At 39.6% G+C, this 23,512-nt stretch overlaps 2 protein-coding genes across 19 annotated transcripts in view; both read left to right on the forward strand.

Moving 5' to 3' along the window:
- Positions 1 to 12,765, forward strand: part of MARCHF6 (membrane associated ring-CH-type finger 6) — a 59,001-nt gene extending 46,236 nt beyond the window's left edge. For 13 of the 16 annotated variants that reach the window (XM_030485033.1, XM_030485024.1, XM_030484980.1 and 10 more), the window contains 7 exons: positions 2,393 to 2,462; positions 3,347 to 3,543; positions 4,427 to 4,561; positions 5,952 to 6,041; positions 7,473 to 7,605; positions 8,551 to 8,686; positions 10,430 to 12,765. In XM_030485033.1, the coding sequence (XP_030340893.1) occupies positions 2,393 to 2,462; positions 3,347 to 3,543; positions 4,427 to 4,561; positions 5,952 to 6,041; positions 7,473 to 7,605; positions 8,551 to 8,686; positions 10,430 to 10,520 (852 nt within the window). In that variant the 3' untranslated portion in view covers positions 10,521 to 12,765. The remainder of the gene's footprint in view (positions 1 to 2,392; positions 2,463 to 3,346; positions 3,544 to 4,426; positions 4,562 to 5,951; positions 6,042 to 7,472; positions 7,606 to 8,550; positions 8,687 to 10,429) is intronic. The other 3 variants (XM_030485059.1, XM_030485067.1, XM_030484988.1) reach the window with 1 other exon arrangement.
- Positions 12,766 to 14,941: 2,176 nt separating this feature from the next.
- On the forward strand, positions 14,942 to 22,392 carry ROPN1L (rhophilin associated tail protein 1 like). 3 transcript variants are annotated; one of them, XM_030485109.1, is made up of 6 exons: positions 14,942 to 15,201; positions 16,307 to 16,464; positions 18,537 to 18,660; positions 18,832 to 18,993; positions 21,294 to 21,469; positions 22,003 to 22,392. In XM_030485109.1, the coding sequence occupies exons 2-6, from the start codon at positions 16,313 to 16,315 to the stop codon at positions 22,064 to 22,066; spliced, it is 678 nt and encodes a 225-aa protein (XP_030340969.1). In that variant the 5' UTR covers positions 14,942 to 15,201; positions 16,307 to 16,312; the 3' UTR covers positions 22,067 to 22,392. The 3 variants fall into 3 exon arrangements, with proteins under 3 accessions (XP_030340969.1, XP_030340951.1, XP_030340961.1); XM_030485091.1 differs by lacking the exon at positions 14,942 to 15,201 and adding an exon at positions 15,288 to 15,405; XM_030485101.1 differs by lacking the exon at positions 14,942 to 15,201 and adding an exon at positions 15,503 to 15,631.
- The last annotated feature ends 1,120 nt before the right edge of the window (positions 22,393 to 23,512 follow it).

The raw sequence follows: 23,512 nt of genomic DNA on the forward strand, positions 1-23,512 counted from the left end.
GTCAAAGACTGTTTTTTCTGGTCTGCTTACCTTCATCTAGATATTTTAAGTAGTTCTTTGGAGACATTCTACAGAATGTATAAATTAATAGAGAATCTGATCCATTGTTTTCAAGAGATTGTTTTCAAGCACTTGCACAATCTCAGACACGTGGTAGCTCACTGATGCAATTCTGTGTCCCTTGTTCCACTTGTTAGAAATATTTAAATACTGAATCACTCAGCATTGCTGTAGGTGCTTCAGCTGTCATTTTTAGTATATTGACCTTGGTTCTACTTTGATCACTTCATCTTAAGAGAAATGTGTCTCCCACACAGACTTCCACTAGGGAACAGGGCTGTATTTTAATTACCTTCTCAATTGGGATTTTAAGCATTTGAGAAGGGGGAAAAAAAAAAATCTGATCTTTTCTGTGCTGTCATTTTTATTTTTTTTTTTTCCCCTCTTCATTGTATCCAAGTTGCAAGATCCTAGAAGAAGATGGTTTATATTCCGTTTTTATTATGTATGAATGTTTTCCACTAGAATGCACTCATCATGTCCATATGGATTGAGCAAGCAACAGAACTGATCCTTTGTTATTTCAGTTACAAATAAGCATGTGGTAAAATGTGGTTTTGATAATTTTTTTTTTATTAAGCATATACTGTTAATCTTAAAAGATCAGAATTTTTTTAATTATTATTCTACATAAAAGCCTGTCATCAGTTTTATCAGGCAATCTATATAATTCTTCCAACTCATTCCTTTTCTAAACAAACTTTCTCTTGTGGGGGTCTCCCAAAGCCTCTCAAACAAATGCAGATGTGAAGAAGTTGTTGAATTTTCCTGCTACTGCCTTATCTTCCTTTTCGCCTGCCCTTCATAACCCATAGTTGTCAGCAGAGCCTGCAAACTCTCTGCAAACCTTCTTCTGAGGATTTTTAGATTTTATTACTTTATTGCTGATTCTTTTTAATTGAAAAAAAACCAACAAACTATCTATAAAAATAAATTTATCATTACTTCTCGTGGGCTTTGGTATGCTATTTCTGAAATCCCTTTGGCTGTAGTTTTGAATTTCACTTATCAAAGTTCATCCATTTTCTGTTTTGGTTTGCATTGGTTTGATTTAATCCCCCCCCCACCGATTTATTCCATCTTCTGGAAGCCATTTTTAGTTTACTGTTTACTGTGGCAACTTCAGGGAGATTTGCAAGATCTTTGAGGCTGAATATATTGTGGTCACTGTCAATGCCTGCTTCTGTGATACAAGTGACTGGCTGCCTGTGCATTGTTCAGGTCCAAGTCAGGAGTTACTCGTCCTCTTGTATGTTCTCACTGGTCCAAGAAGCAGCTGTTTATAGTGTTCAAAAGCTTCATACCAGCTTTAGTTCTTCATGTGTTGTTTATTCCCACATGGACTGGCGTTCCCCTGGCATTCCCTAAGTAACAAATTATTGGAACAGTATTGGTCCCAAGCAATTCACATCATTTTCCTCACCGTTGAGGTTTTTTTTGTCCGTAGTCCAGTTGTCAGCTACTTTGATTTTCTTCCTTCCATCATTTGGGATCCCTAACCCTAAAGAGAGTATTCTGTGTGAAAAAGGGGACATAGCTGTCACCTTGGCAAGTAGTTGGGTATTGTGGAATCATCTCTCTTCACTCAGGCTAATGTTTACAAAATCACAAGATTTTCCTTCCTTTAAGCAGTGCTGAAGATCCTAACGTAGAGATGCAACTCATCTACATTGTCCCAGAAAGTCTCATCAAGGAAAATGTGTGTTACAGACTTAACTTTCTCAGTAGTACATTAAGGTGTTAGTTTGCTCATTGCTTTTTGTGTGGCTTTGATTAGTGAAGCAGAATTTCATAGCACATGGTGCTTGAGACATTCATATACTTAAAGAGATCAGGTACATGAGAATTCTGTGATAAGATATAAACCTGGCTAACTAGCTACCAGCTTTCCTGTCAGCTGCTGATCACATAAACCTGAGGGCATCTGGAAGAACTCTCTCAGCAACTTTTTCTGTGTTGTAAAACCATTGTCTTGCTTACCTGGCATGCAGAGAAACCTGTAACTGAAAGTCATGCTGACCAGTGCAGAAATAGATTATTTTTTAATGTAACACAACAAAAACCTTAAGTCATTCTGGATTCAAATGTGAATTTTTACTGTTGTGACAACTGATGTGAACTTTTAAAAGAGATACATAACACTGTAGGTGTGCTTTGTATACTGTGGAGAGGTTTCTTATTGCTGATGTATTTATACAGTGAAACACGAGTTGGTGTTTGAGTGTTCTAGTTTAGCTGTGTTTCTAGGATGATACATCTTTTTATATGTTTTTATTGGCTTTGGTTAAATAACTTCCTTATAAACTGTTTCTCTTTTTCTTTCCTCTTTCAGATATTTCTTTTGATTGTTTTCATGTGCATAACATTACTGATTGCTAGTCTTATCTGCCTTACCTTACCAGGTAAGTCCATTATTGTGAAACTACAATGAAACAACCTCAGCATGTTGCCATGCTCAACAATGGCAGATGTTTTGAAACTATTTTTTTAAGTTAAAAGGAGAAAGCATGGAAAATGATGTCTTGTTTTTAATCATACACCAACATATTTTAATAATCTAAAATGTAAATGATAAGAGATAATACCTGTATTTAAATGGCAGAGATTGCCATTTCATTTTTTTGTTGTAGAATAATTTTCTTCTAAGGGCAGGGCTTCAAATGCTGAGACAATCTCTGTAGTAGAATTGAGAGAAAAAGAGAATTTAAACTCTTGCACCTGCTTTACCATTTAGAGAAGGAAAATATACAGGTTGTTACCAGGTCTAAAATAATAAAATAAATAATTCCAGTATAATACTAGTGAATAGAAACACGATTAAAAAGTGAAATGTAACAAATGAGTCTCCCATTTTTGTCAGAGAGCTTCAGAAGCCCCATTAGTAAGTGATAAAAAATTTTATCAGGCAGTAAAATAACCCAAACATAGCTCATAAGATTCAAGTTCAAGCTTATGCACTAATTCATTATTGTCTTTGCGGTTCTGAAGGTTAGTGTTTAGGTTCTGAAGATTAGTGTTTAGGTTTGGAGTAGTGCTTTGTTTTGCTGTAGTTCAGATCACATTGCTGGTGTAATGACGTTTTAGGGGGGAAAAATCCTACATATGTATTTGGTATCCTTTATGTAACTATTTATGCAGCGCTTCACACATTCATGCCATATGGGTACAGTAGTAAAATACTGCTTTATTTCGAATAATATTTGTGCATTAATATTTAACAATAAATTTGATACGTATTTTTTAATAGGCACCCTTCCTTAATATATCAGAAGCATTACTCTAACAGTGTTTGTGTTTTCAGTATTTGCTGGCCGATGGTTAATGTCATTTTGGACGGGGACTGCCAAAATCCATGAGCTGTACACAGCTGCGTGTGGTCTCTATGTATGTTGGCTAACTATCCGAGCAGTGACAGTGCTGGTCGCCTGGATGCCGCAGGGTCGTCGAGTGATTTTTCAGAAGGTTAAAGAATGGTCGCTCATGGTGAGTCCGGAGACAAACATTTCACTGAATTACCAAAAAAGTAGCTAATGAAACTTGTTCTTTCAGTTTTGCTTCCAGGTTTTACTCTCTCATGTATCTTATGCTTTCCTTTTCGGACTATTTTGAAGCTTTTGCAGCTTACATTCTCATCGCATAGGCTAACTGTGTTTTTGGAAGCCACTTAGAATATTAAGCCATCAGTGTAACTAAGTTTGCACATATATGCTTTTTTTATAGTATGTGCATGTTTTCCTTTAAAAGTGAGTATGTTTCATTATATTACCCTGTGTGATGTATCCTCCAATACATTTACATTTTCACATACACCTGGAAGCTTAACTGTTACTCTTTTAGCAACTTGACATTATTAAATAAGAAAAACAAACTAGTAAAACTGATAGATGATGATGAACGTGTCCCTACAAAGTAGTTTGATGCATATTTTCAGGAGGATCTTTATAATTTGTCAGATCTTTGTGATGTTCAAATTAATGTTTTTAAAGAAAATTTTTTTTTTTTTTTTTTTATGAGGAGTTCAGATTCTCACCATGGCAACAAATTTATAGCTCACCTTTTTATTTTAGTTTTGGTTTTGAGGATTTCTGTAGTAGATTTTTTTGCCTTAGTAATTTTAAACATCCAGGCACAGTCATTCCTTTTTCTGGAGGGAGCACTGGAGTAGAACCCACTCTTGAAGACTTGCATTGTAAAACTATGTACATAAGAAACATCATTTTTAGGGGTATATATGTATTAATTAAAGGTCTGTGTGTTGGTTTTTTTTCCCCTCCAGCTTTCTCTGTATAGTTTAAATTACATTTTGAAGTTTAAACAAAAAGAATCCTCTGCTGAAGATATTAATCAGGTGCCTTTGTTTTTTTAGATAATGAAGACATTAATAGTGGCTATACTGCTAGCTGGTGTGGTTCCACTTCTACTTGGTCTTCTGTTTGAACTGGTCATTGTAGCACCTTTGAGAGTTCCATTGGATCAAACACCTCTCTTCTATCCTTGGCAGGTCGGTTGCTCCCGTTCTTCTTCTGCTGTTGATACATTTCTTTACTTAGAATTCAGGAGTATGGGAGGTCGTTCCATGTCAATTCAGTGCTTCAGAACATTTTCTGTGTGTTTCTATGTGGCATAGAAAAGACATCCGGTCTGGATGTGAGGATTATTTCAACGAAAAGGATATGGTTAGGAATTGAAAGTATGAAATGCTAAACTCCGTGGGATGACATCAGAGGGTCTTTGCATTTTAGTGATCGGGGGGTTTTTTTTTTTTTCAGTAGCATAATTGTAAAGATATATACAGAAGTTAGTATAGCTGTATGCACTTACACACAGACAGACATACTCTGACCTTTCTGGAAAGCTTTCTGCCTATACAGTTACACAGCAAGAGGTTTAGCTGACCTTTTTTTCATATAAGGTGTCAATTTAGTGATTATACACGCTATGAATGGAATTTTGATATGCTTTAGGATCATTCTTAGTTCTTTAAAAATTTGGAATTAAATAACTGGAAGATTTTAGGTTCATGTGGCAGAGCTTCCTCAAAATATTGGATTAGTGGGATTTGAGTTTTGTTCTAAATTAACAGGGAGCTATTTAAATAGGGAATAATTTCCATTTTTCACAAAAAAGAATAGTTATACAAAGGTTACATGCTTGAGCAAACATGAAGCAACTTTAACATGGACTTCTTTGTAACAAGTTTTTAAATTTTTGAATGTATCTGGGCTAGCAGATGTTAATAAAAGCTGTTATTTTTAAATAATTGGTTAAAGAAAATCTATTTCCGCAGCATTTTAAGAAAGTTAATTAACATATGATGTCTTAAGTCTTACCAGTTCTGCAGCTGTTTATTCTCCCTTGTCAGCCTTTGCATTCTAATTTTGGTGGGTTTTATTGAAGAACTTCTCACAAATCTGGATTACAAATCTGTAATCCAGAAGAGACTGACACATGATGCGCAGGGTTTACTAGAAGCCTGTTATTACCTTCTGTTCTTTTAATTCCATGCCATAATAATTGTGGTATATGTAAAAAGCATAAATTCTCCCCTGAATAGCATGACATTCTTTTGAGAGGAACAGTGTCTTGCTTTGTTTAGCTTTTCACATATCAGGTAGGGTTTTGTGGACAATTAAAATTTAAAAGAGGAAGAAAAAAACCCTAGCATGTTCCAGAGGGCTGAGTATTTTATAGATGTCAGTTAAGCTTGAGAGTATCCTCTCTTTCTTATGAGTTTGAAGAAGACGTCATGTCTCTTAAACAATATCGCCTGTAAATAGAAAAGTAATTGTCTTTTCACTTATAAGTAATATTAACAAGTTGCTCTAAAAGCTTTTGGTTGTCAAACTATTTCAAAAGATGTTAATGCTAACTGTTCACTTTCGCAAAATTAGGACTGGGCTCTTGGAGTTCTGCATGCCAAAATAATTGCTGCCATAACACTGATGGGTCCCCAGTGGTGGCTGAAAACTGTTATTGAACAGGTAGGGAAAATTGGCTGTGTATATTATCTGTATAATACGTTTTTAACGGTTTATGAATGTGTGAGTTGGGAAACGGAGTTACTGTTGTAGTAATGGAGTAATTTGAGTAATTGAGTAAAACTCACCTAGTTTTGTAGAATCCTTTCAAATTATATAGCCTAATCCATTAAGGTACACTTATAAAACAAATATAAACCTCAGAAATCTGAAATCAAGAAATTGCGGAGTATGTGTGTATGTAATTTTATCAGGTTTGTATTAAAGTGGGAAACATCATTATTTATTCAGGTGAATTCACACATGTACAAATACTGGATATTATTTATGTCCATCACTCAAGAACAGAGAATTTCTGCCGCCTTCACAGCTGTAGAGATTAGTTCATTCATAGATGAGTACATATGAAAGACAGTCTTTCTGTTCCCCTTTGATTATTTTGTGAGCAGTTCTGAGTGACATGGCCTGTTGCTTTCTTTGGAAGAAGTATTTTTTTCTTGATTATACTCTTAAGTTCTACAGTTGTTGTCTCAATGAAGTATCTCAATTGTTTGTCAGAAAGTAACTTTTCAGCCCTGTCTTATATGCAATGGCTATGGTGCATGTCCTGACCTCTGTACAAGAGGTGGCCTCTCGTACGTATAGCACACAGTCCCAGGTATTAAACCATTTACTAATCACTTTAGGTGTCACACTGGAGAAATGAAGTCTTAATTCTGTGAGTACCTTTTGATGCATACAACAGCTCTTCCTTCCATTTTGCATACTCTCCCTGGGCCTGTTTGTTGTACACACATTCTCCTGAGCCACCCTTAGAAATGGATGCATCCAGGCTGTGGGACAGAGGCCACTGTCTAGCTGTATGTCGTAGCCATTTGGAACCGATCTTTTCGTGTGATTAGTCATGTTGAGACTTTGGCTCCTAATAGTAGCTGCAGAAACTTAAGAATTATGGAGGCACTTTATTCAGGCACAGACTCCACATGCAGAGGCTTTGGTCTGAACAGCCAACTACAACAATCTTATTTTCTGCCTGTGTTACCAGCTTTAATAGATTTGCTCTATTAGCATACACAGGATCCTCTTTTGGCAAGCTAACAGCACAAAGCAATCTCAGGTCGTCATCCATAAAACCACCATCCACAGCTACATTTAATGACCTTTCAGCTGGTCTCTTGCACTCCTGCAACCAAATCACACTACTACTCAAGACAACGTTGCTCTCCTGAGCACTGTTTAAATGATTTCCTGGAACCCTGATGTGGATTAGTATGGAGTTTTTCCTCCTTCGACTATGGCCATCATGGTTTTCTTCAAGTTGGGAACACCTGTTTCCTCCCATAAGGAGAATTGTGTAAAACCTTGTGATTATTAATGTAAGCACAAAGCATGGCTTTTTGATTGATCCTTTCTATTTCTAACTCTTTTTCTTAGGTATATGCAAATGGGATTCGTAACATCGATTTACACTTCATAATCCGTAAACTGGCAGCACCCGTAATCTCTGTTCTGTTGCTTTCCCTGTGTGTACCATACATCATAGCCTCTGGTGTGGTACCTTTATTAGGTATGTATACATTCAGAATACCTGTTCATTATCTGATGGTTTAGAGCAATGTAAATAGATCTGTGGAAATAAAACTTCAAGCTCTAGGTTATTTAAAAACAAACACACACCACTATTCTGCCAGCAAATGTAAATCCTTAAGAATTGCTGTGTCATCTTAAAAGTTTGGGATTTTTTGAGAAATGCAATATATTATTCTGATTGGCTTTTTAAAAACTAAGTGCAGAATACATTGAGAGTATGGGACTGTATAATATCTAACAGGAGAAATGTAGGTATCTAGCTAGTTTTGGAAAGGGATGATTAATTCCTTCCTTCTTTGGACAGTCAACCTTTAATCTCTGTTTAAAAGCTATACTGAGTTGAAGACATCTTTTCTGACTTGTCAGATTCTAAGGGAAGCTTAGAACAGGTAAAAAGATGGGTTGAGATTTTCATTCAGATTCAAAATGTAAATTTTTTTTATTTTTTTTTTTTAGACTTTCCTATCTCTTTATAGTTGAGGGAAATAATTTCATTAGAAGCAGGTAGATGTGCTTTTTCATCAACAGTTGTCTTTTGCTAGTTAGTTACATGTTACAACATGTTCAAGAAGTCCCATTTTATTCTTCAACCTCTCACTTGAATGCAGCTTTTAGTGTCAACTTTCTGACAAAAGTTATAAAAAAGTCAGCAAGAAAAGCTGATAAGCCCTTTTTTTTTTTTTTTTTTTTCCCCTGTGGATTTTTGCTGTGTTAATGGAAAACTTCCAGTTTTAATGCTTTGGATGAAAAAGAACAGCAGCTGTTACGTTGGATCTGTGAGAGAAATGGTTGTGCTATTCATTCACATCCCTTCTACTGAAGTTACAGTGCAACAGAACGTATGGAAGCAGGCAGAGCAGCAGAGATGCATGAGTCACTTTAGCACTGTTGGATTATGTGGGGGTTGTGTCCTGTTTTGCAGGAGTTACTGCTGAAATGCAAAACCTCGTTCAGCGACGGATTTATCCTTTTCTGCTTATGGTGGTGGTTTTGATGGGAATTCTCTCCTTCCAAGTCCGCCAGTTTAAGCGCCTTTATGAACATATTAAAAATGACAAGTGAGTATACAGTGGGGGGGAGTTAATTTTTACACTTTAAATTGTGATAACAACTTCAGATTGAATGCAGGTGTTGTAGATCCTTAGGGCTAAAAGGGATTTTGAGAAGCTTTCTGGACTTACGACCCTGTAAGGCAGACCTGAACTGTTCTTGGCAAATGTTTTATCTGTAGTTCAGGTAGATAAACACAGGAACAGACTGTCTTTACAAGTGGAAGATACTCCCCTATGTCTAACTTGGATATGTTTTACCACAAATGAAGCTGATTGCCTGGGGTTTTCCCCCTCTGTAGTCTTGAAGGACAAGTGAATGTAATACTAAGAGTTGTAATTAAAATTAAACTCTCAGCAGGTCAATTTGTATTTTAGCACCTTTTATTCGATCAGCTAATTTAAATCCTGTCCCCCACCTGCCTTCATAACATGTTCCATAGTATTTGGCCTACTGTAGTATGTATAGCTGGTATTTATATTTACAGATGGCTTTTCAGCTAAATGTTAGTATCTTTCAGGCAGAATGTGTATTGAATTGCAACTTGCATTAATGTTGCAAGTTGCTTTCCTGCGTAAATAAGGCATGTAAACAAATATAAAGCTGTATCTAAGTGAAAATTACTTCAATATTAAAGGAACTTATTGAATGTTACAGCTATCCTTGTAGACAAGAAGTCTGTACAACCTAAGTTAATGATCTCATTTCAGGAAGTAAGCAAACATAGTCATGCTAACCAGTAGATTTATGGTTTAGAAATGTGCTTAACTAAGTCTTTCATGTAACAGATTTCAAAAGCATATACAAGTGTTTGTGACATTCTTAAAATGTGCAAAAAAATATGTGATGGTTGCTTGGTTATGATACCGTAAGAAAAAGAGCAGTGGTGAATACATTTCTGAAGGAAATGGCAGGTTTCAGGGGAATAATTCATAGGTGTATATGGCTCTTCTGCATGCAGAGCCATCATACTAATAGGAAGCATGGAAACAAATTTAGATGGCAAAAAGTAGGAGTGTGAAACAATGATCTAGAGGAAAGAAGGAATAATGTCAAAAGTAGGAAAACTGCTCAGCTGTTGAGATGTTGAAACAGAATTTAAATAAAGGAGTCCTACAGCCCTTAGGCTTGACATGAAGTAGCATTAAGATATTTTCTCTGCCTTTAAGAAAGATTGAGCTGCAGTAAAAGTTCTTCCTTCACAATATTTACTTTTTTCAAACCAGGATATTTTTCATTAGATGTAGGAGCTGAGTCTCTCTTAGTCTCACCCAATACATGTTATGTATTGTGACAGGTTCTTTATTTGAGCCAAGAACTGCATTTAGCACTCACTTGGGTTTAGATGAGTTGTTGTTCCAGATGTTCAAGTGACGATGCTCAAACAAACACTGCGAAGATGCTCTTAAAGTGCCATCCAGCAAAGGGCTGGGTATGAAAATAATGCAAACACACTCTTTATATTTCACGTTTTCATTTAGCTTGTATGAGTACCAAAGTTGAGGCTGTAAACACAAACCTGTAATGCCTATATTCCCTTATATCATGCCTGAATGTTGAGGAAAAAAGATGACGATGGTCGATGATGAGAAAATAGATGAAGACTATAGGGAGGGGCAGGAGGGATCACATGTAGGACAACTTTTACTGAAATGATAAGCTACTTCTGCAGCAAAGGAGATAAAGTGGATTTGTGTTACAGAATTGCATTAACTTCTGTTAATTTCTCACTGGTTTTACTATAATCCCAGGTACCTTGTTGGGCAACGACTTGTGAATTACGAACGGAAGTCTGGTAAACAAGGCACATCAACAACTCCACCTCAGTCTTCGCAAGAATAGATGGTCACATTAAACATCTTGACCTTCCCTTTGCCTTCACATGTCCTTTTTTTCATAGACTCTTCTTCAGTCTTTGGATATCTCTCCCAATAATGCTCTCAGCAGTGTTTTGGCTTCTGTTAATAGCATCCAGATAGCAGTTAAGGCTCTGTTCCTTATCTGCATTTTTCTGATGTTATCAATGCTGTCTGAGGTCTGTATATGTGTAAATAGAAGTATCCTGACACCCTAAAACCTTGGATTAAAAAGAATGTGCATTGTACATCTTTAAAAAAGTATATTAATTTATTAAATCTAGTTGTCACTTTATTTTGGACTGCTGTTCTGTTGACAATGTGCCACAAAGCAATAGTGCAAAAAGGCAAGATGTTTTTATAAAATTTGGAGCTTACTTTATGGCATTCATAACAGTTCTTACTGTAGTAATATAGTATGAGTTTTCATGAGTGGAAAAGCCACACAGAGAATATCAGAAGTAAATAACTGTCTTACAGTCAGCAATGAAGTGGCTGTGGTGAGAACATAATGAACTATGTATCTTGCTGTCAAGTCTTTTTTATTATTTTGTATAACACCAAAGCTGTTGTACATTTTTCTATTGCCTGATTGTTTTTCATGTGTCTGAGTTTGTAATATTGTACAGTTGCTGTTAAATCAAGAAAATACTTCCTCTTCTGAGAATTCAGATGTACTTGTTGAGACTCAGCTGGGTGTTTCTGTTGGGGGGGAGGGGTTTGGGGGGAGGACGTAACGGGGGCGGTATTGGCTTTAGGAATCAGGATTTCCTGAACTGAAACAGTAAATAAAAAATTTACTAAGGTTAGGTGATGGAAGCATTTAAAGGTACCAAGGAAAATTAGATGGGTTCATAACTGAAATTGTAGCCAATTTCTTATCAATAATAGAAATTTTCAGGACCTCAGGGGGAGGGATGAACCTTATCTGATGTGTTTGCACAGCAACAAAGAACAGAGTGTAAGCACCATTCTGACCTGGTCCTTAACTAGAGAGCTTGAAATCTTTTTTTCTGTAAGTTACCAAAGTTGCAAATTGTAGTATGGATTTTATATTGCACAATTACTTAAAAACAAAAAAAAAAAAAAAAAGACCTGCAACAACAAAAGTATCTCTTTTCTTTCAGAATTGGTCACTGTGAATTTTTATGGGAATAATATTGGGAAAGTAATTTATCATGTACCATTTATTGCCTGTGGGGCAGGGAAACACATATGCTATTAAACAGGCAAGGAAGAGTTAGCAGATTTCTTTGCAAGGATACAGTCAAACGAGCCACCAAATCAAGTCTGTGTTATTTCTATATGTAGATAAGAGTTCTTTTGCAGTAATGTTTGGGGGATTTTTATGTAGATATTTTAAAGAAACTATGTAACAGTATCGCAAAGCTTTAAATAGCATCAAATCACATGCTTAGATCGCAATATCTCTCATAGATTAAAAGGGGAAAATGTGAGTATCCATTGCAGCAATCAGAAAATTGATGAAGCATTAAACTTGCTACTCGGTACACTGTCCTTCAGTATTCCACACTTGACCATATGTGTATATAATTAATACTTGAGAATCGTTTGGCAGGTGCTTCGAGAGTGTCATCTCCTTTTATTGATGTTGCATCTCTGATCTGATGTGTTTTGAGTTAATGTGGTCCAGGCTGTGATGGTGGCAGTTCATTTTCCAGTATCTGGACTCATGCTCGGAGGCAGTGAGCACAAGCCAAATGCATCTGAATCTAGTGACAGGAGGATTGGGCTGTCACTATCAGAAGGTCAGAAACTACTATCTCACAGAATCACTGCTGTCCTAATGGTTTTGAACCACAAATACTACCCTTTGGAGTGATTTGTTAGGAAATTTCCAGGGAAGTGAAATCATAGAAAAATAATCAAAATGTTTGTCTCTCATTCACTATTGCTGACTAAATGCTAAACTGAGTATTCGCCCAATATATTTTTGATGTGCATAAATACTGCATTTGACTATTTACAGTGGTGTACATTGTGGGACAGATATATTTTCACAATATTAAATTCACTGGTAACATACATTCTTTCTTACACCAAGATCCTGTCTTTGACATACCTTCCGTAAGCAGTTCCAAAATGGTCTTGCCACTCAAAGATTGCGAGCACTCCTGTGCATCATGCAGAATTTGCAGAAGTGTGGTTCTTGTAACTTTGTGTTTTTATCCAGACAAACTGGTCTTAACATTAAAATTTATTAAGAAAAAGCCTTTGTGCTGTTTCTTATTACTGTTGTTTTGCAAGTCGTAACAGAAGAAACTGAACCGGGCATGAACCAGTCATGCAGCGTGAACTGTAGCTATTTTACGGTAGCTTACATTATCTGTATTCACTCTTTGTTATGGAAAACTGACTTCAAATCAAACAGTTGTGCTTGCTTTTGCACTGCTTTACAGATCCCAGGTGAAGCTTGTTTCTGAAACTGTCCATCATGAACTTTTACGAAATCTCATCTCCCTATTTCCTTATTTTAGCACATGTTTTGGGAAAGAAGATGGAAGTTGTACAGAACAAGAATTAAGTAACACTGCTTTTGTATGGGTTTAAATTTTAATAGTTTGCCTTACTGTGCTGTGTGTACTCCTGTGGCATAGAAACTTGATAGTAAGCATGTAAGTTAACTGGCTGTTACTAGGACAGCTGGCAAGCTCTGTACCAGAAGCTTCCATCTCTGCTAGGGTAAGACAGCATGCAGTGGTCGTATTACTCTTCAAGTGGGAAAAGGTTCTCTCTGTGTGCGTGTGGTTTTTCCACAACCTAAGCCTTGGAGGGGTTGGAGAAGCGACCTGGCCTAGTCATATCCCTTTTGTGGTGTTGAGAATCTTCTGCTGTTAGCAGTTCTACAGGCCTTCATCCAAGAACTGTCAGATGGCTCTGTAGCTGTCTTTTGATTACTGAAAGAATTGTGGCATGACTTTGACTCGGTTTATACAGATTATTTTATATTGATTAAAAATAGTTAAAACTCTGCATCCTTTCTCTGATTCCCCCTTCTCTGCTGGGTAAAGCCTACATTACTTGTTCTGTTTCCAGGAGCCCTCTGGAACCTGTAACTCTGTTCTGTCAGCACCTCCCTCAGCAAGATAGAATCATAGAATGGTTTGTGTTGAAAAGGACCTGAAGATCATCTAGTTCCAACCCCCCTGCCATGGGCAGGGACAACTCACACTAGACCAGGTTGCTCGAGACCCCTTCCAACCTAGCCTTGAACACTGCCAGGGATAGGGCATTCACAACTTCCTTTACTCTCACGATAACGAATTTCTGCCTTATATCTAACCTTAATCTCCCATTTAGTTTTCAATGATGCCAACTCCAACACCAGTTACAGCACTTGCATTGCTTTACAGCTGAGCGCATTGCTTCCTTCCTTGCTTTTTCCTAAGCTCGAGCAAAGGTCTTCATGAAAGTCTGCACAGCAGCCCTGCAGTTCTTCGGAGAACTTGGTAAGAAGCCCTCTGCCTGGTGTGTTGACTCCACTGCCTGACACACTGATCAGTGCCATTTTGTTTCCTCATGCTGCACTGTCTGTCTGCTCGTTTATGTCTAAATTGGACATTCTCCATGGCAGGGTCAGTGTTCTTGTTCTGCTTGCCCTGTGAGTGGGCAGCGTACAGCCTGAGCAATGAGCGGGGTTCTGGGTAAAAATAGTGATAAAGGTAGTAGAAACATCAAACAGGGAACTTAATCTCAGTAGTATGAAGTTCAGGACACCAAAAAAAGGAAGCTGTCTTCTGAAACGGGTAAGGAAAAAACTTTTACAAAGCATAATGATAAGAGTTCTCTTACTCTGGTATTTTAAGTTCTTGCATGGATTAACTGGAACTAAAGAATTGCATGGTTAACAGGGATTTTATCGAGTTTGATTATTCCAGACAAGCTGTGCTTCTTAAGTTCTTAGTTTAGAAGTCACCATAAATTAAGAAATGATAGGCTGAAATTAAAGTTATTCAATAATAGACGTTTTTAGAAGATGGTATTTCCAAAGGTCAAATACTGTTCCAAAATAAATGGAATGTTTGGCATTCAATATAACACTGACACATGGAGCAGTGCCAACATAATTTCACAACACAGCACAGCAGTTCTGCAGTTTACATGCTTACTTGGTGTTTTTTCTTGCTTGTTGAGTAGTGGCAACTGCTTAAGCTGCATAGCCACTTTTTTTTTTTTGCCCCTGTACAAGGAGAAATCAAACACACTATCAGGCTGGGGCGGGGGGATTACTTAGCCTTACTTGTCTGATTTATGTTAAACCACTTGGCTTCGAGGAGTGCCTCTGTTCCTGGAAAATGACACTAGTTTTACCTGGCAAGAACAGACTTGCTTGTTGCCTACAGAACCACAGCACTGCGGTGCTGGAGCAGTGGGAGGGCGGTGCTGCCCAGGCCCATGGTGCCAGCTCTGGGGCAGCAGTGCGGAGCAGCAGCTGGTACTGCCCGTGCTGCGCTAGGAGGGACAGTCCATCGGCAGTATTACTGTCCTGAACCTCCAGCACTCTGTAGCAGCAGCCACTCTTAACGGGAATTTTAGGGAATACGCTGGCTGATGCCTATTTTGCAGCTCAATCAGCGTTTGTTCACATCTCGTCCAAGCCAGGAAGTGTTGCCTGTTTGACAGAGAACTCTCGAAACACATTGCAGGTCTGTTTAGAGAGCAGAGGATGCTCACTCCGCGCAGGGTGCTCGGTGGTGCATTTCCACGCTCGCCTCCTGTTGCGGGGTTCCGGCTCTTCCCACACGGCTGGGAAAGCCGGGCGTCGCTCCGGCCTTCCAACAGCGCCGGCCCAGCCCGCGCCCGGCCCCGCCCTCCGCGTTGCCCGGCAGCGGGGCCGCGGCCAGGGGCAGGTGAGGCGGCCGTTGCGGGCGGAGCGGTTGGGGCCTGTTGTCTCGGGCCTGGCGGCGGCCCCTGAGAGAAAAGGGAGGGGTTGGCCGGCCCTCGGCCCGCCTGCCGGTAACCGGGTAACCGCTGTCGTGGCTGAGCCGGCCTGACCTGCGCGCCTGCGGCTGCCCGCTTTAGCTTTGTGCCAGGCGCCTGGGGCTGGTGTGGGGTGAGTGAGCGGAAAAGTAGAAGGTAAGAGCAAGGAGGGTTGAGAGACACGAGATGATCTCTGCGTTCAGCAAGAGAGCTGAATGGGGCAAACCTACCTGTAGGGCTGTATGAGCAAAGCGCAGTGCATAACTGCAGTACACTTTTTGTTCATCAAACGGTAAGATTTTCATGTGAAGTCTGCCAGGAGCACAAATTAGTACCTTTTTGCTGCATAATTTTTTTGTTTTGGTTTGTTTTAACCTGTAAATGCAGTATAAACTTGGTAATCTGCATACTTCAGCTTCTGTACAAAAATGACAAGACTCCCCTTGGCGTGCAGTAGTGAGTTGTCAACACAGCTAGCTTTCACATTGGCATGAGTGGTGTGACTTGCCTGGACTACCAGTTTTGCAAGTTCATACTGTGGTAGGCTTGAGGAAAAAATTAGTTTAAAACTATCTAAAGATGCGTGTTAAAGCCTTACCCGGAGCTGTGGCTGGTGTCCCAACTCCAGTCTTCTACTTGGTGTTGACACCAAGGTTGTTTGGCAATGCACAGAGCCCATCTGCTTACCCTTGTGGGTCTGTCAGTTCTCCAGTAGCCCGAGCTGTTAAGTAGGACGGGAGGGAGTTTGGATACAAGGTGATCCCTGTGTGCACACACAGTGTTTCATTCACATTCTGCATCTGTGAACTGCTGGTATATTATTTCTTTCAGGGCTGTATGACTGAACACAAACCGACCATGCCTCTTCCAGAAACCATGTTTTGTGCTGAGCAGATCAGAATCCCTCCTGAGCTACCTAATATTCTGAAGGAATTCACCAAAGCTGCTATTAGGACTCAACCTCATGATGTTTTGCAGTGGTCGGCTGCGTAAGTATGATGTTCACATAACAATGTAGTGCTGTGCATATGGACCCACAAAATCTCACTGCTGTTTATTACACAGTGAAGCTGGCTTTGACTACTAAAACAACCTGTATATTGCCTACGTGCTTCTGGGCCTTTTAAAAATGGTGTAGTACTTGATATATTTTCTGTTTCATTGAGGTTTAGGACTGGCATATTTCTGGAATAGTTTGGTTTACAGACAGAAAAATGCATCTTAATTTTTTTTTGTTATTAATTTCTCTGTCCTGAAGACCAAATATTTTTCTTTTTTTTCTTTTCCTCCTCCTCTCCTGTGAGACATAATTCTTGTAATTTAAAGGAAACCTAGAAAATAGCTTTCTCATTCTTAAGCTTGCTTAGGTTTCGTTTTTTTGTTTCCAGACACAAAATTAAGGAGTGTCCTTAAATGTTACTGAAATAGGAAAAGATCCTGAAAAGTTGCAACTTACAGGTGATAATACACATAATAAACCTCTCACTGTAAAGCTGATTTAAGATGCTTAAATGTTTCTTCTTTAACTTCTTTTTTCTTTTACCTCAACTGCTTACTATCATTTTTTCCTGTTTGTGTGGACAAGCTCTTGAAAGGTATCTGTGAGATGTTCTTAGTTGGGGGGATGGAACAACCTCTGTGCTGTGTACCTGAGGGTGGGGAGGCTGTTGACAAAGCCAGGCTGGATTGGGGCTTTTCCACTGAAAAGAAAAAATAACCCTGAAGCTGAATTGCTACAACCACAGTGTGGAGAAAGGCAGCGGGACCATCCTAAAATGGCATGGCCTGCCTTGGGAATGAGATGGAGGTGGGATGCAGCATACCTCTGGGTGATGGATGTGCAGTGAGCTTGCCCCAGCCGAGCAGTCAGAAGCAGCAGACACTAAGGACGGTAGCTTGAGCCTGTGAGGGTATGTGGCTGGTGAGAGCAGGGGCAGTGCAGCGCTGCCATGGCCATGCTACCAGCCATACCCCGACCTCTGCTTGCAAATTGCACTAGCTGGGTGGGAGGAGTCCCTGCTGATGGGTAGGTGCTTGCTGCTGATCGCACATCCCTCTTTCTGGAATAATCTCTGGTGTGAGAGCACCTGTGGCAGAGCAAGGTCTGGACCCAGGAGCCACATGAAGCAGAATAAAACTATGGTTTCACACTTGCTGCCAATGTAGTAGAGCTTGTCCCTGTGAATAATCAGAATGGGAAATAGATCTGGCTGAAAAATAGCCCAGGTGTTCTATGTACATACATGTAACATGTTATATGTACACACATACCATGCCTCTGTTTCTGAACAGTCACACTTAGTTCTGCCGTGCTGCTTGCTGTGCATTTTAGCAAGTACTTGGACAACATGGGGTAGCCTGGGCATGGATATGGGCGAAGGTGAGGGCAGGTGAGGGAGGGAGGATGGATGGATGGATGGATAAACCCTTAAATTAGACCTACCACTGACTGAGTGAAAACTGAGTTTTCCTTGCGCGGTTCAGATTGCTGGCCAGCTATGGCAGACATGGTTGCTCTTAAGGCTGTGGTGGCCTTACAATTAAAAGGATCTAAATCTAACTCCTTTTCTGCTCTAGTCTTACAGTTTATTTGGAGTGGACAGAGATAGCAGAAATGCTGATGAGAGCTGCAATGTAAATAGCCAGTTGTGCTTCTTGGGTAGTGTGTGAGGGGAATGTTAAGCAAATGAGCCCTCAGGTGCTCGTCAATCAAATAGGAAAAGCCTGTGCTTCGGTTTGCAAGCACACGCTGATGTTAATAAATCATTGCCTTTGCGAAGAAGGGGTGAGTATCTCATGCACAAATAAGTTAAATGCCTGAAGAATTATTAGAATGTCTTAAAAAGGAGTGTGTAAAGCCTAAGGATCGTGGTTTCCACTGAAAAGAAAGGTGGTATCTGGGCATGGGGAGATCAAAGTTGTGCGCACGGGCAGCTTGCTGAGTGCTGCTGCTCCTGCGTGGGAGTGTGTGGGTTCGTTCACTGGAGTGTGACAGCATTTTTGTCTGTGCAGCTTGTAATGGCCATAGGCATTGCAGTGTGTTCTCTTCCCATTCACTTAGGTATTTTTCAGCGTTGTCAAAAGGTGAGACCCTTCCTGTGAAGGAGAGGCTGGAAATGCCTTTAACGATAGAGAAAACAGAAGCTGGTTTGACCCTAGGACTCCTTAAAGTCTTGCACAAGCAGGTATAAATGAGCCTTTATCAAATGCATAATGCTGTTGAGGACTGCTGATGCGTTGGGGATGGTTGGGGAGACTGATTGTCAAGTATCTGATGTGTTTTGGGGAGGGAAAGCATTCTTAGTTTCATTCTGGTTTTCAGAGTTCTTACTGTGGTATCATGATTTTGTTTAAAGCTTTCTCCCAAAGGCATGGTGAATGTTGCAGAACTGAAGGAGAAATGGAAGCACTTGTGCTTGCCAGAGGAGCAGCTACAAGCTATCCTGCAGTTGGACGACTTCGGCGAGGAGGTGGAATGGATGAAGTTTCTGGCACTTGGGTGCAGTGTGCTCGGCAAGGTATGTTAACAGCAGCAGCAGCCCTCATATCCAAACGCAAATGGTCACATATGATCATGTATGAGGTAGACCACAGAACAATTACTGCAGATGGACTTGGGGACTGCTTTTGCAGCAGCTGGAAAAGTGACCTGTGTGTTTACTTCTATTCCCCATCAGCTTTTGATCAGGAAAGCTTAACCAGAAAGACAGCTAAGTCCTCAGCTTACTGGGAGGGCATTAGAAGAGTAAGCATGTCTGCAGGGAGCTTGGACCATGAGAGAGAGGATCATAGAGGAATGATGCTTATGGCATCAAATTAATGATGCTTATGGCATGAGCATAAATGTCTGCGAAGGAGAACTGAGGGAGAAATTAAACCATCAATTTATAATTGATTTTGCAGTCAATTAAATTTTCACAAAGCAGTTAATGTTACTAAATCTAAATTTAATTCTTTTAATGTCAGTAATAAAATCTCAGCAGAGCATTTCAACAGAATAAGAGATTATAAAATGCTCTAAGCTGATGAATTTATGAAGTATAATGCTGCTAATGATTTCTGCAGTAGGGAAGAAAGGGTACTAAAAAGAAAGTACGTATTAGGTAATATTTTGACAACGTTGCAATCTCTGGAAGTCCTGAATGTTGACCTGGCCTGGTGATGGAATTGTGTGTGTGTGTATATATATACATATTCATTTCAACTGTGTATTTCTTGATTCTAGTCCCATCCCCCAACATGATTTTGTATTTTGGGCTCTTAATTAAAAAAAGTAACAGCAACATTACTTATTAAAAAAAAAATCAAAACCAGAGTGACAGGAACATCATTCTGATGGAGCTAGACAGGCTAACTTTACCTCCATCTATCCATCCTTTCAGATATTAAGTAAGTCAATTATTTTATTTCAGCTCTATGTAATGAAACCTAAACTTCAGTTTCCTAAACCAGAGAGGAAGACACACACAAGAAATTTATTTCCTTAGCTGTAAATTATGTTCATAGTTAAAAACAAGAGTGGACAAGTCTGAACTTCTTAAGAACACCAGTGATCTGAGGTAACTTTCTGCAAAGCAGTGGTGTGTTTTCACAGCCTTGGAGAAATGATGATACAGGTTAAATTGTCTTTCAAAGGTGGCAAAAGCAATGTGAATAACTTTGCTGCGTTGTGAGAGAGCAGCCGCTTGGAGTGGCAGGAGCAGGAACGGCAGTAGAGGGGTAGCAAACTGCAGGGGGCAGATAGAGCCTGCCATCGTATAGGCGGCTGCCTCTCCTTCCCCAGAAAGGCCACCCAGGGGAGGAACTACACTAAATAAACGGTTCAGGGATTATAAACTGTCCCTTCTCTGGCCTGTGTTCTACATATTGAACAGATATTGTATTTATTTAAAATACTGCTGTTCTACCCTTAGGAAATACCTTTTTTCAAAGGCATTGCTTGCTTGTCAATGAATAGGTAAGGATACATTTTGAAAAGGTTATAGCAAAAATGTTACAACTTGGGTTAAAAAAGGCCTGTGGGGGGGGTTTTTTGTTTGTTTTAATGGCACCCAACCAGTCTTTGACTCAGTGAAGCTCTATGCTGAATTTTTCCACCTATTTCCCTGGGTAGCTCAGCACACATCAGGCACTGTGTTATGGCAGTGTACTGAATAAAGGATTTTTTCAAAGTATATTTGGAACTAATACCTTGAGGCATATTTGGTTTTAAGGGAACTTGGACATTATTGGGCTTTGACTAAACTGGAATATGCTTGAAATGCTTTATGCCTTAGTGCTTTTTCTACTAACTACTTTAATGGGACTTGCACACAAATAAGGAAAACAGTAAATATCAGCACTCCTAAAAGTTAATATCATATAATATTATAATGTTGTAATAAAAATCAAACCCCTAGCAATTTTCTGGGCTTTGTATATTTTTCTGTCTTAGCTGCTGCTGAGGATTCATTTAGATCCATTGAGATAATAAGTACACATATCTATATCACTAGGTATAGTGATGCTGGAGCTTCTACGGCAGCAGAACAGAGCAATTTGGCCATATGGAAGCTAGAGCTCAGGCTACACCGCGCGATCTTTAAACATCCCAGGATTCTGGTGGTTTTTACTCCTGACTTTACTAGAACTTCATTATTGTTTCCATCCCTGGACCTGCACCGGAGGGTACATTTGAGGTTGAAAGCTAGGCAACAACGATAAAGCCTTCATCTTCTACACTCTTAGTTGCTTACAGTGTGGATTTTGTCATGGTGTGCAAAGGATATTTGTGGCTCTGATACTGTTCCTCTCATTTCTTGACTGAACCCCCCTGCAGTCCTTGCTGAGTTCAATGAAACATGCCTGTGAAATCTTAACAAAGGACCCAGAAGGTGGAGCAGCTCGCATTCCCTTCGAAATGTTCTCCTTTCTTTACTCGTATTTGGCCAGTATTGATGGAGATATACCAAAGGAGGAAGTTGAAGTATTCCTCCACAAAATTAAAGAGGAAGCGTAAGTAAAAATCCATGCATGGAATTTTAATGTATCGATCGCCTCTGGGTTCGCTGTAAACCTTTAATTTCAGGTGAATAGTCTATCAATCACCTTCACTTTGGGCGGAGCCATGATGACAGGAGTAAAGGTTGACCGAGGTTCTGCCACCGTCACTGATGGGTTCAGCCTCAGCTAACAGTGGGTCCATCTTGTAGCCAGCTGGCATCATTGGCTTTGTCTGACATGGGGGAAGCTTCTGGCAGCTTCTCACAGAAGCCACCCCTGTAGCCCTCCCTCACCTTCCCGTCACTACCAAAACCTTGCCAAGCAAACCCATGTCCACATACACGGGGGCTCAGAAATGCACAAGCACACAACTGAACTGTTTTGTTTTGTGTTAATTACCAGAGTGACAATTTATTAGTATGAACCAATTTTTAATCACTGTGCTCTGGCTTGAAATTAATATAACCCTCAATTATCTTGTCCAACACACTAGGATTTACCATGTTCAAGTGTTGTTCTAAAACATTTAATTTATTCCTTTCCAGTGACAAACAATCTGGCATGGTGCTGCTCAGAAACTTCCTGAGCCAGGCCTCAACACTGTTTTGATCAAGCCCACTCTTCAGCACCGGCTGAGAGAATGAAAAAAAAAGGAAGAAACAAACACGTGCAAGAGAAGAATCTGTGTTCAAAGGACTGTTATTTGCACATCACAGTAAAAGAGGACCCTCTCCTGGCACTTTCTTTTCTTTATCCCACTCCTGAACTCTTCCTTCAGTGGGCCTCTCAAATATTAACACCTAGGGAGTGATACTTTCTCTCACCTGTTTATATTGAGAAAAAGGTATTTTGGCATGGATCTTCCTACCTATACTTTGTAAGTGACCGTAAGAAAAGCAGCAAACCACAGAATTAAACTGAGAGAAGACTTGTCAGCTGTACTTGGTGCATCTCATTACACTTCTGCTAGCACTGACCTTTTTTTTTTTTGACTCTTTCTTACACAGACAAAGCTTGTCTTTTGACTACCTTGTCTGCATGAATACGCTCTTTCAAATCAATAGTTCTACCAAGCCTTAAGGGAAGTTCATGAGAACCCTGTGGCTGAGCTGGTAGAAGAAAGATATACTCAAGAAAGAACTGCAATGGTTCCATATTGTTTTCCCTCTAATTAGGACCCTTTCATAACTTAAGTCTCTTTTTCGATTCTTAGATAGACTTGTCTAATTCAGGATCTGCTTTAAAGTACATCTTGTTTTTTGACAAGAAAAGCTACTGCATTGTCATGTAGGTGAGGAATGAGTTCAGTGTGGTTTTGCGCTGAATAAGCTGCAGTAGGCACAAAAGTCTAAATCAGAACTAGACTTTTTAGTGACACGTAATCACACTTACTTAATTGCAGAAACGGCTGAAGTAAGAGACAGGCCACGGTAAAACTAGAGCGATTCCATTACGAGAGGCCAAAAACAGGAGCGTGTGGAGTGCCCTCTCCTGGCAACTCGCTCAAACAGAAGAGTGTTGTAGGAAAGATGAATCCGAAAGCTTGTTCTTTTATAGTTGCTTACTTTGTTGAGGTAACAAGCTTGGCTGGTGATGACTGACCTTGCTGTAGTAGATTGTGTGAGAAATTAACTGGAAATTGATATAATAAATACCTCACTGAAGTTAAGTGAATCTTCCTCCACACCCTTAATATGTACTTCCATATCTTAAGTCTTACTTAAGTTTTATCAACCTCTATCACTAACACGTTAGTCTACAGGATGGGAACTCCTCCTAGTTATTTCTGGAAGTAAATGGGTATGCACCTGGTGTTTGAGAATGGCAGTCAGCAATATTACAGGTGTCCTTGGTGCCTCTCCACTAGTTTCTGTAGAGAGCTATATTCTCATCATCTTTGCCAGATGACATTGATCCTAAATTTCTTTGAGCATGAGCTTGGGAACAGCAGCTTTCCCGTTATGGTTCTTTTACCATTAGCTGCAGTTGAAGACACTTCAGCCTGTTGGAGAACTCTCAAATGTGCCCTCTCCCCTCTGGTACATATGGTAACCA

The sequence above is a fragment of the Strigops habroptila genome, chromosome 1, assembly GCF_004027225.2.
Source record: "Strigops habroptila isolate Jane chromosome 1, bStrHab1.2.pri, whole genome shotgun sequence".
Taxonomy (NCBI): domain Eukaryota; kingdom Metazoa; phylum Chordata; class Aves; order Psittaciformes; family Psittacidae; genus Strigops; species Strigops habroptila.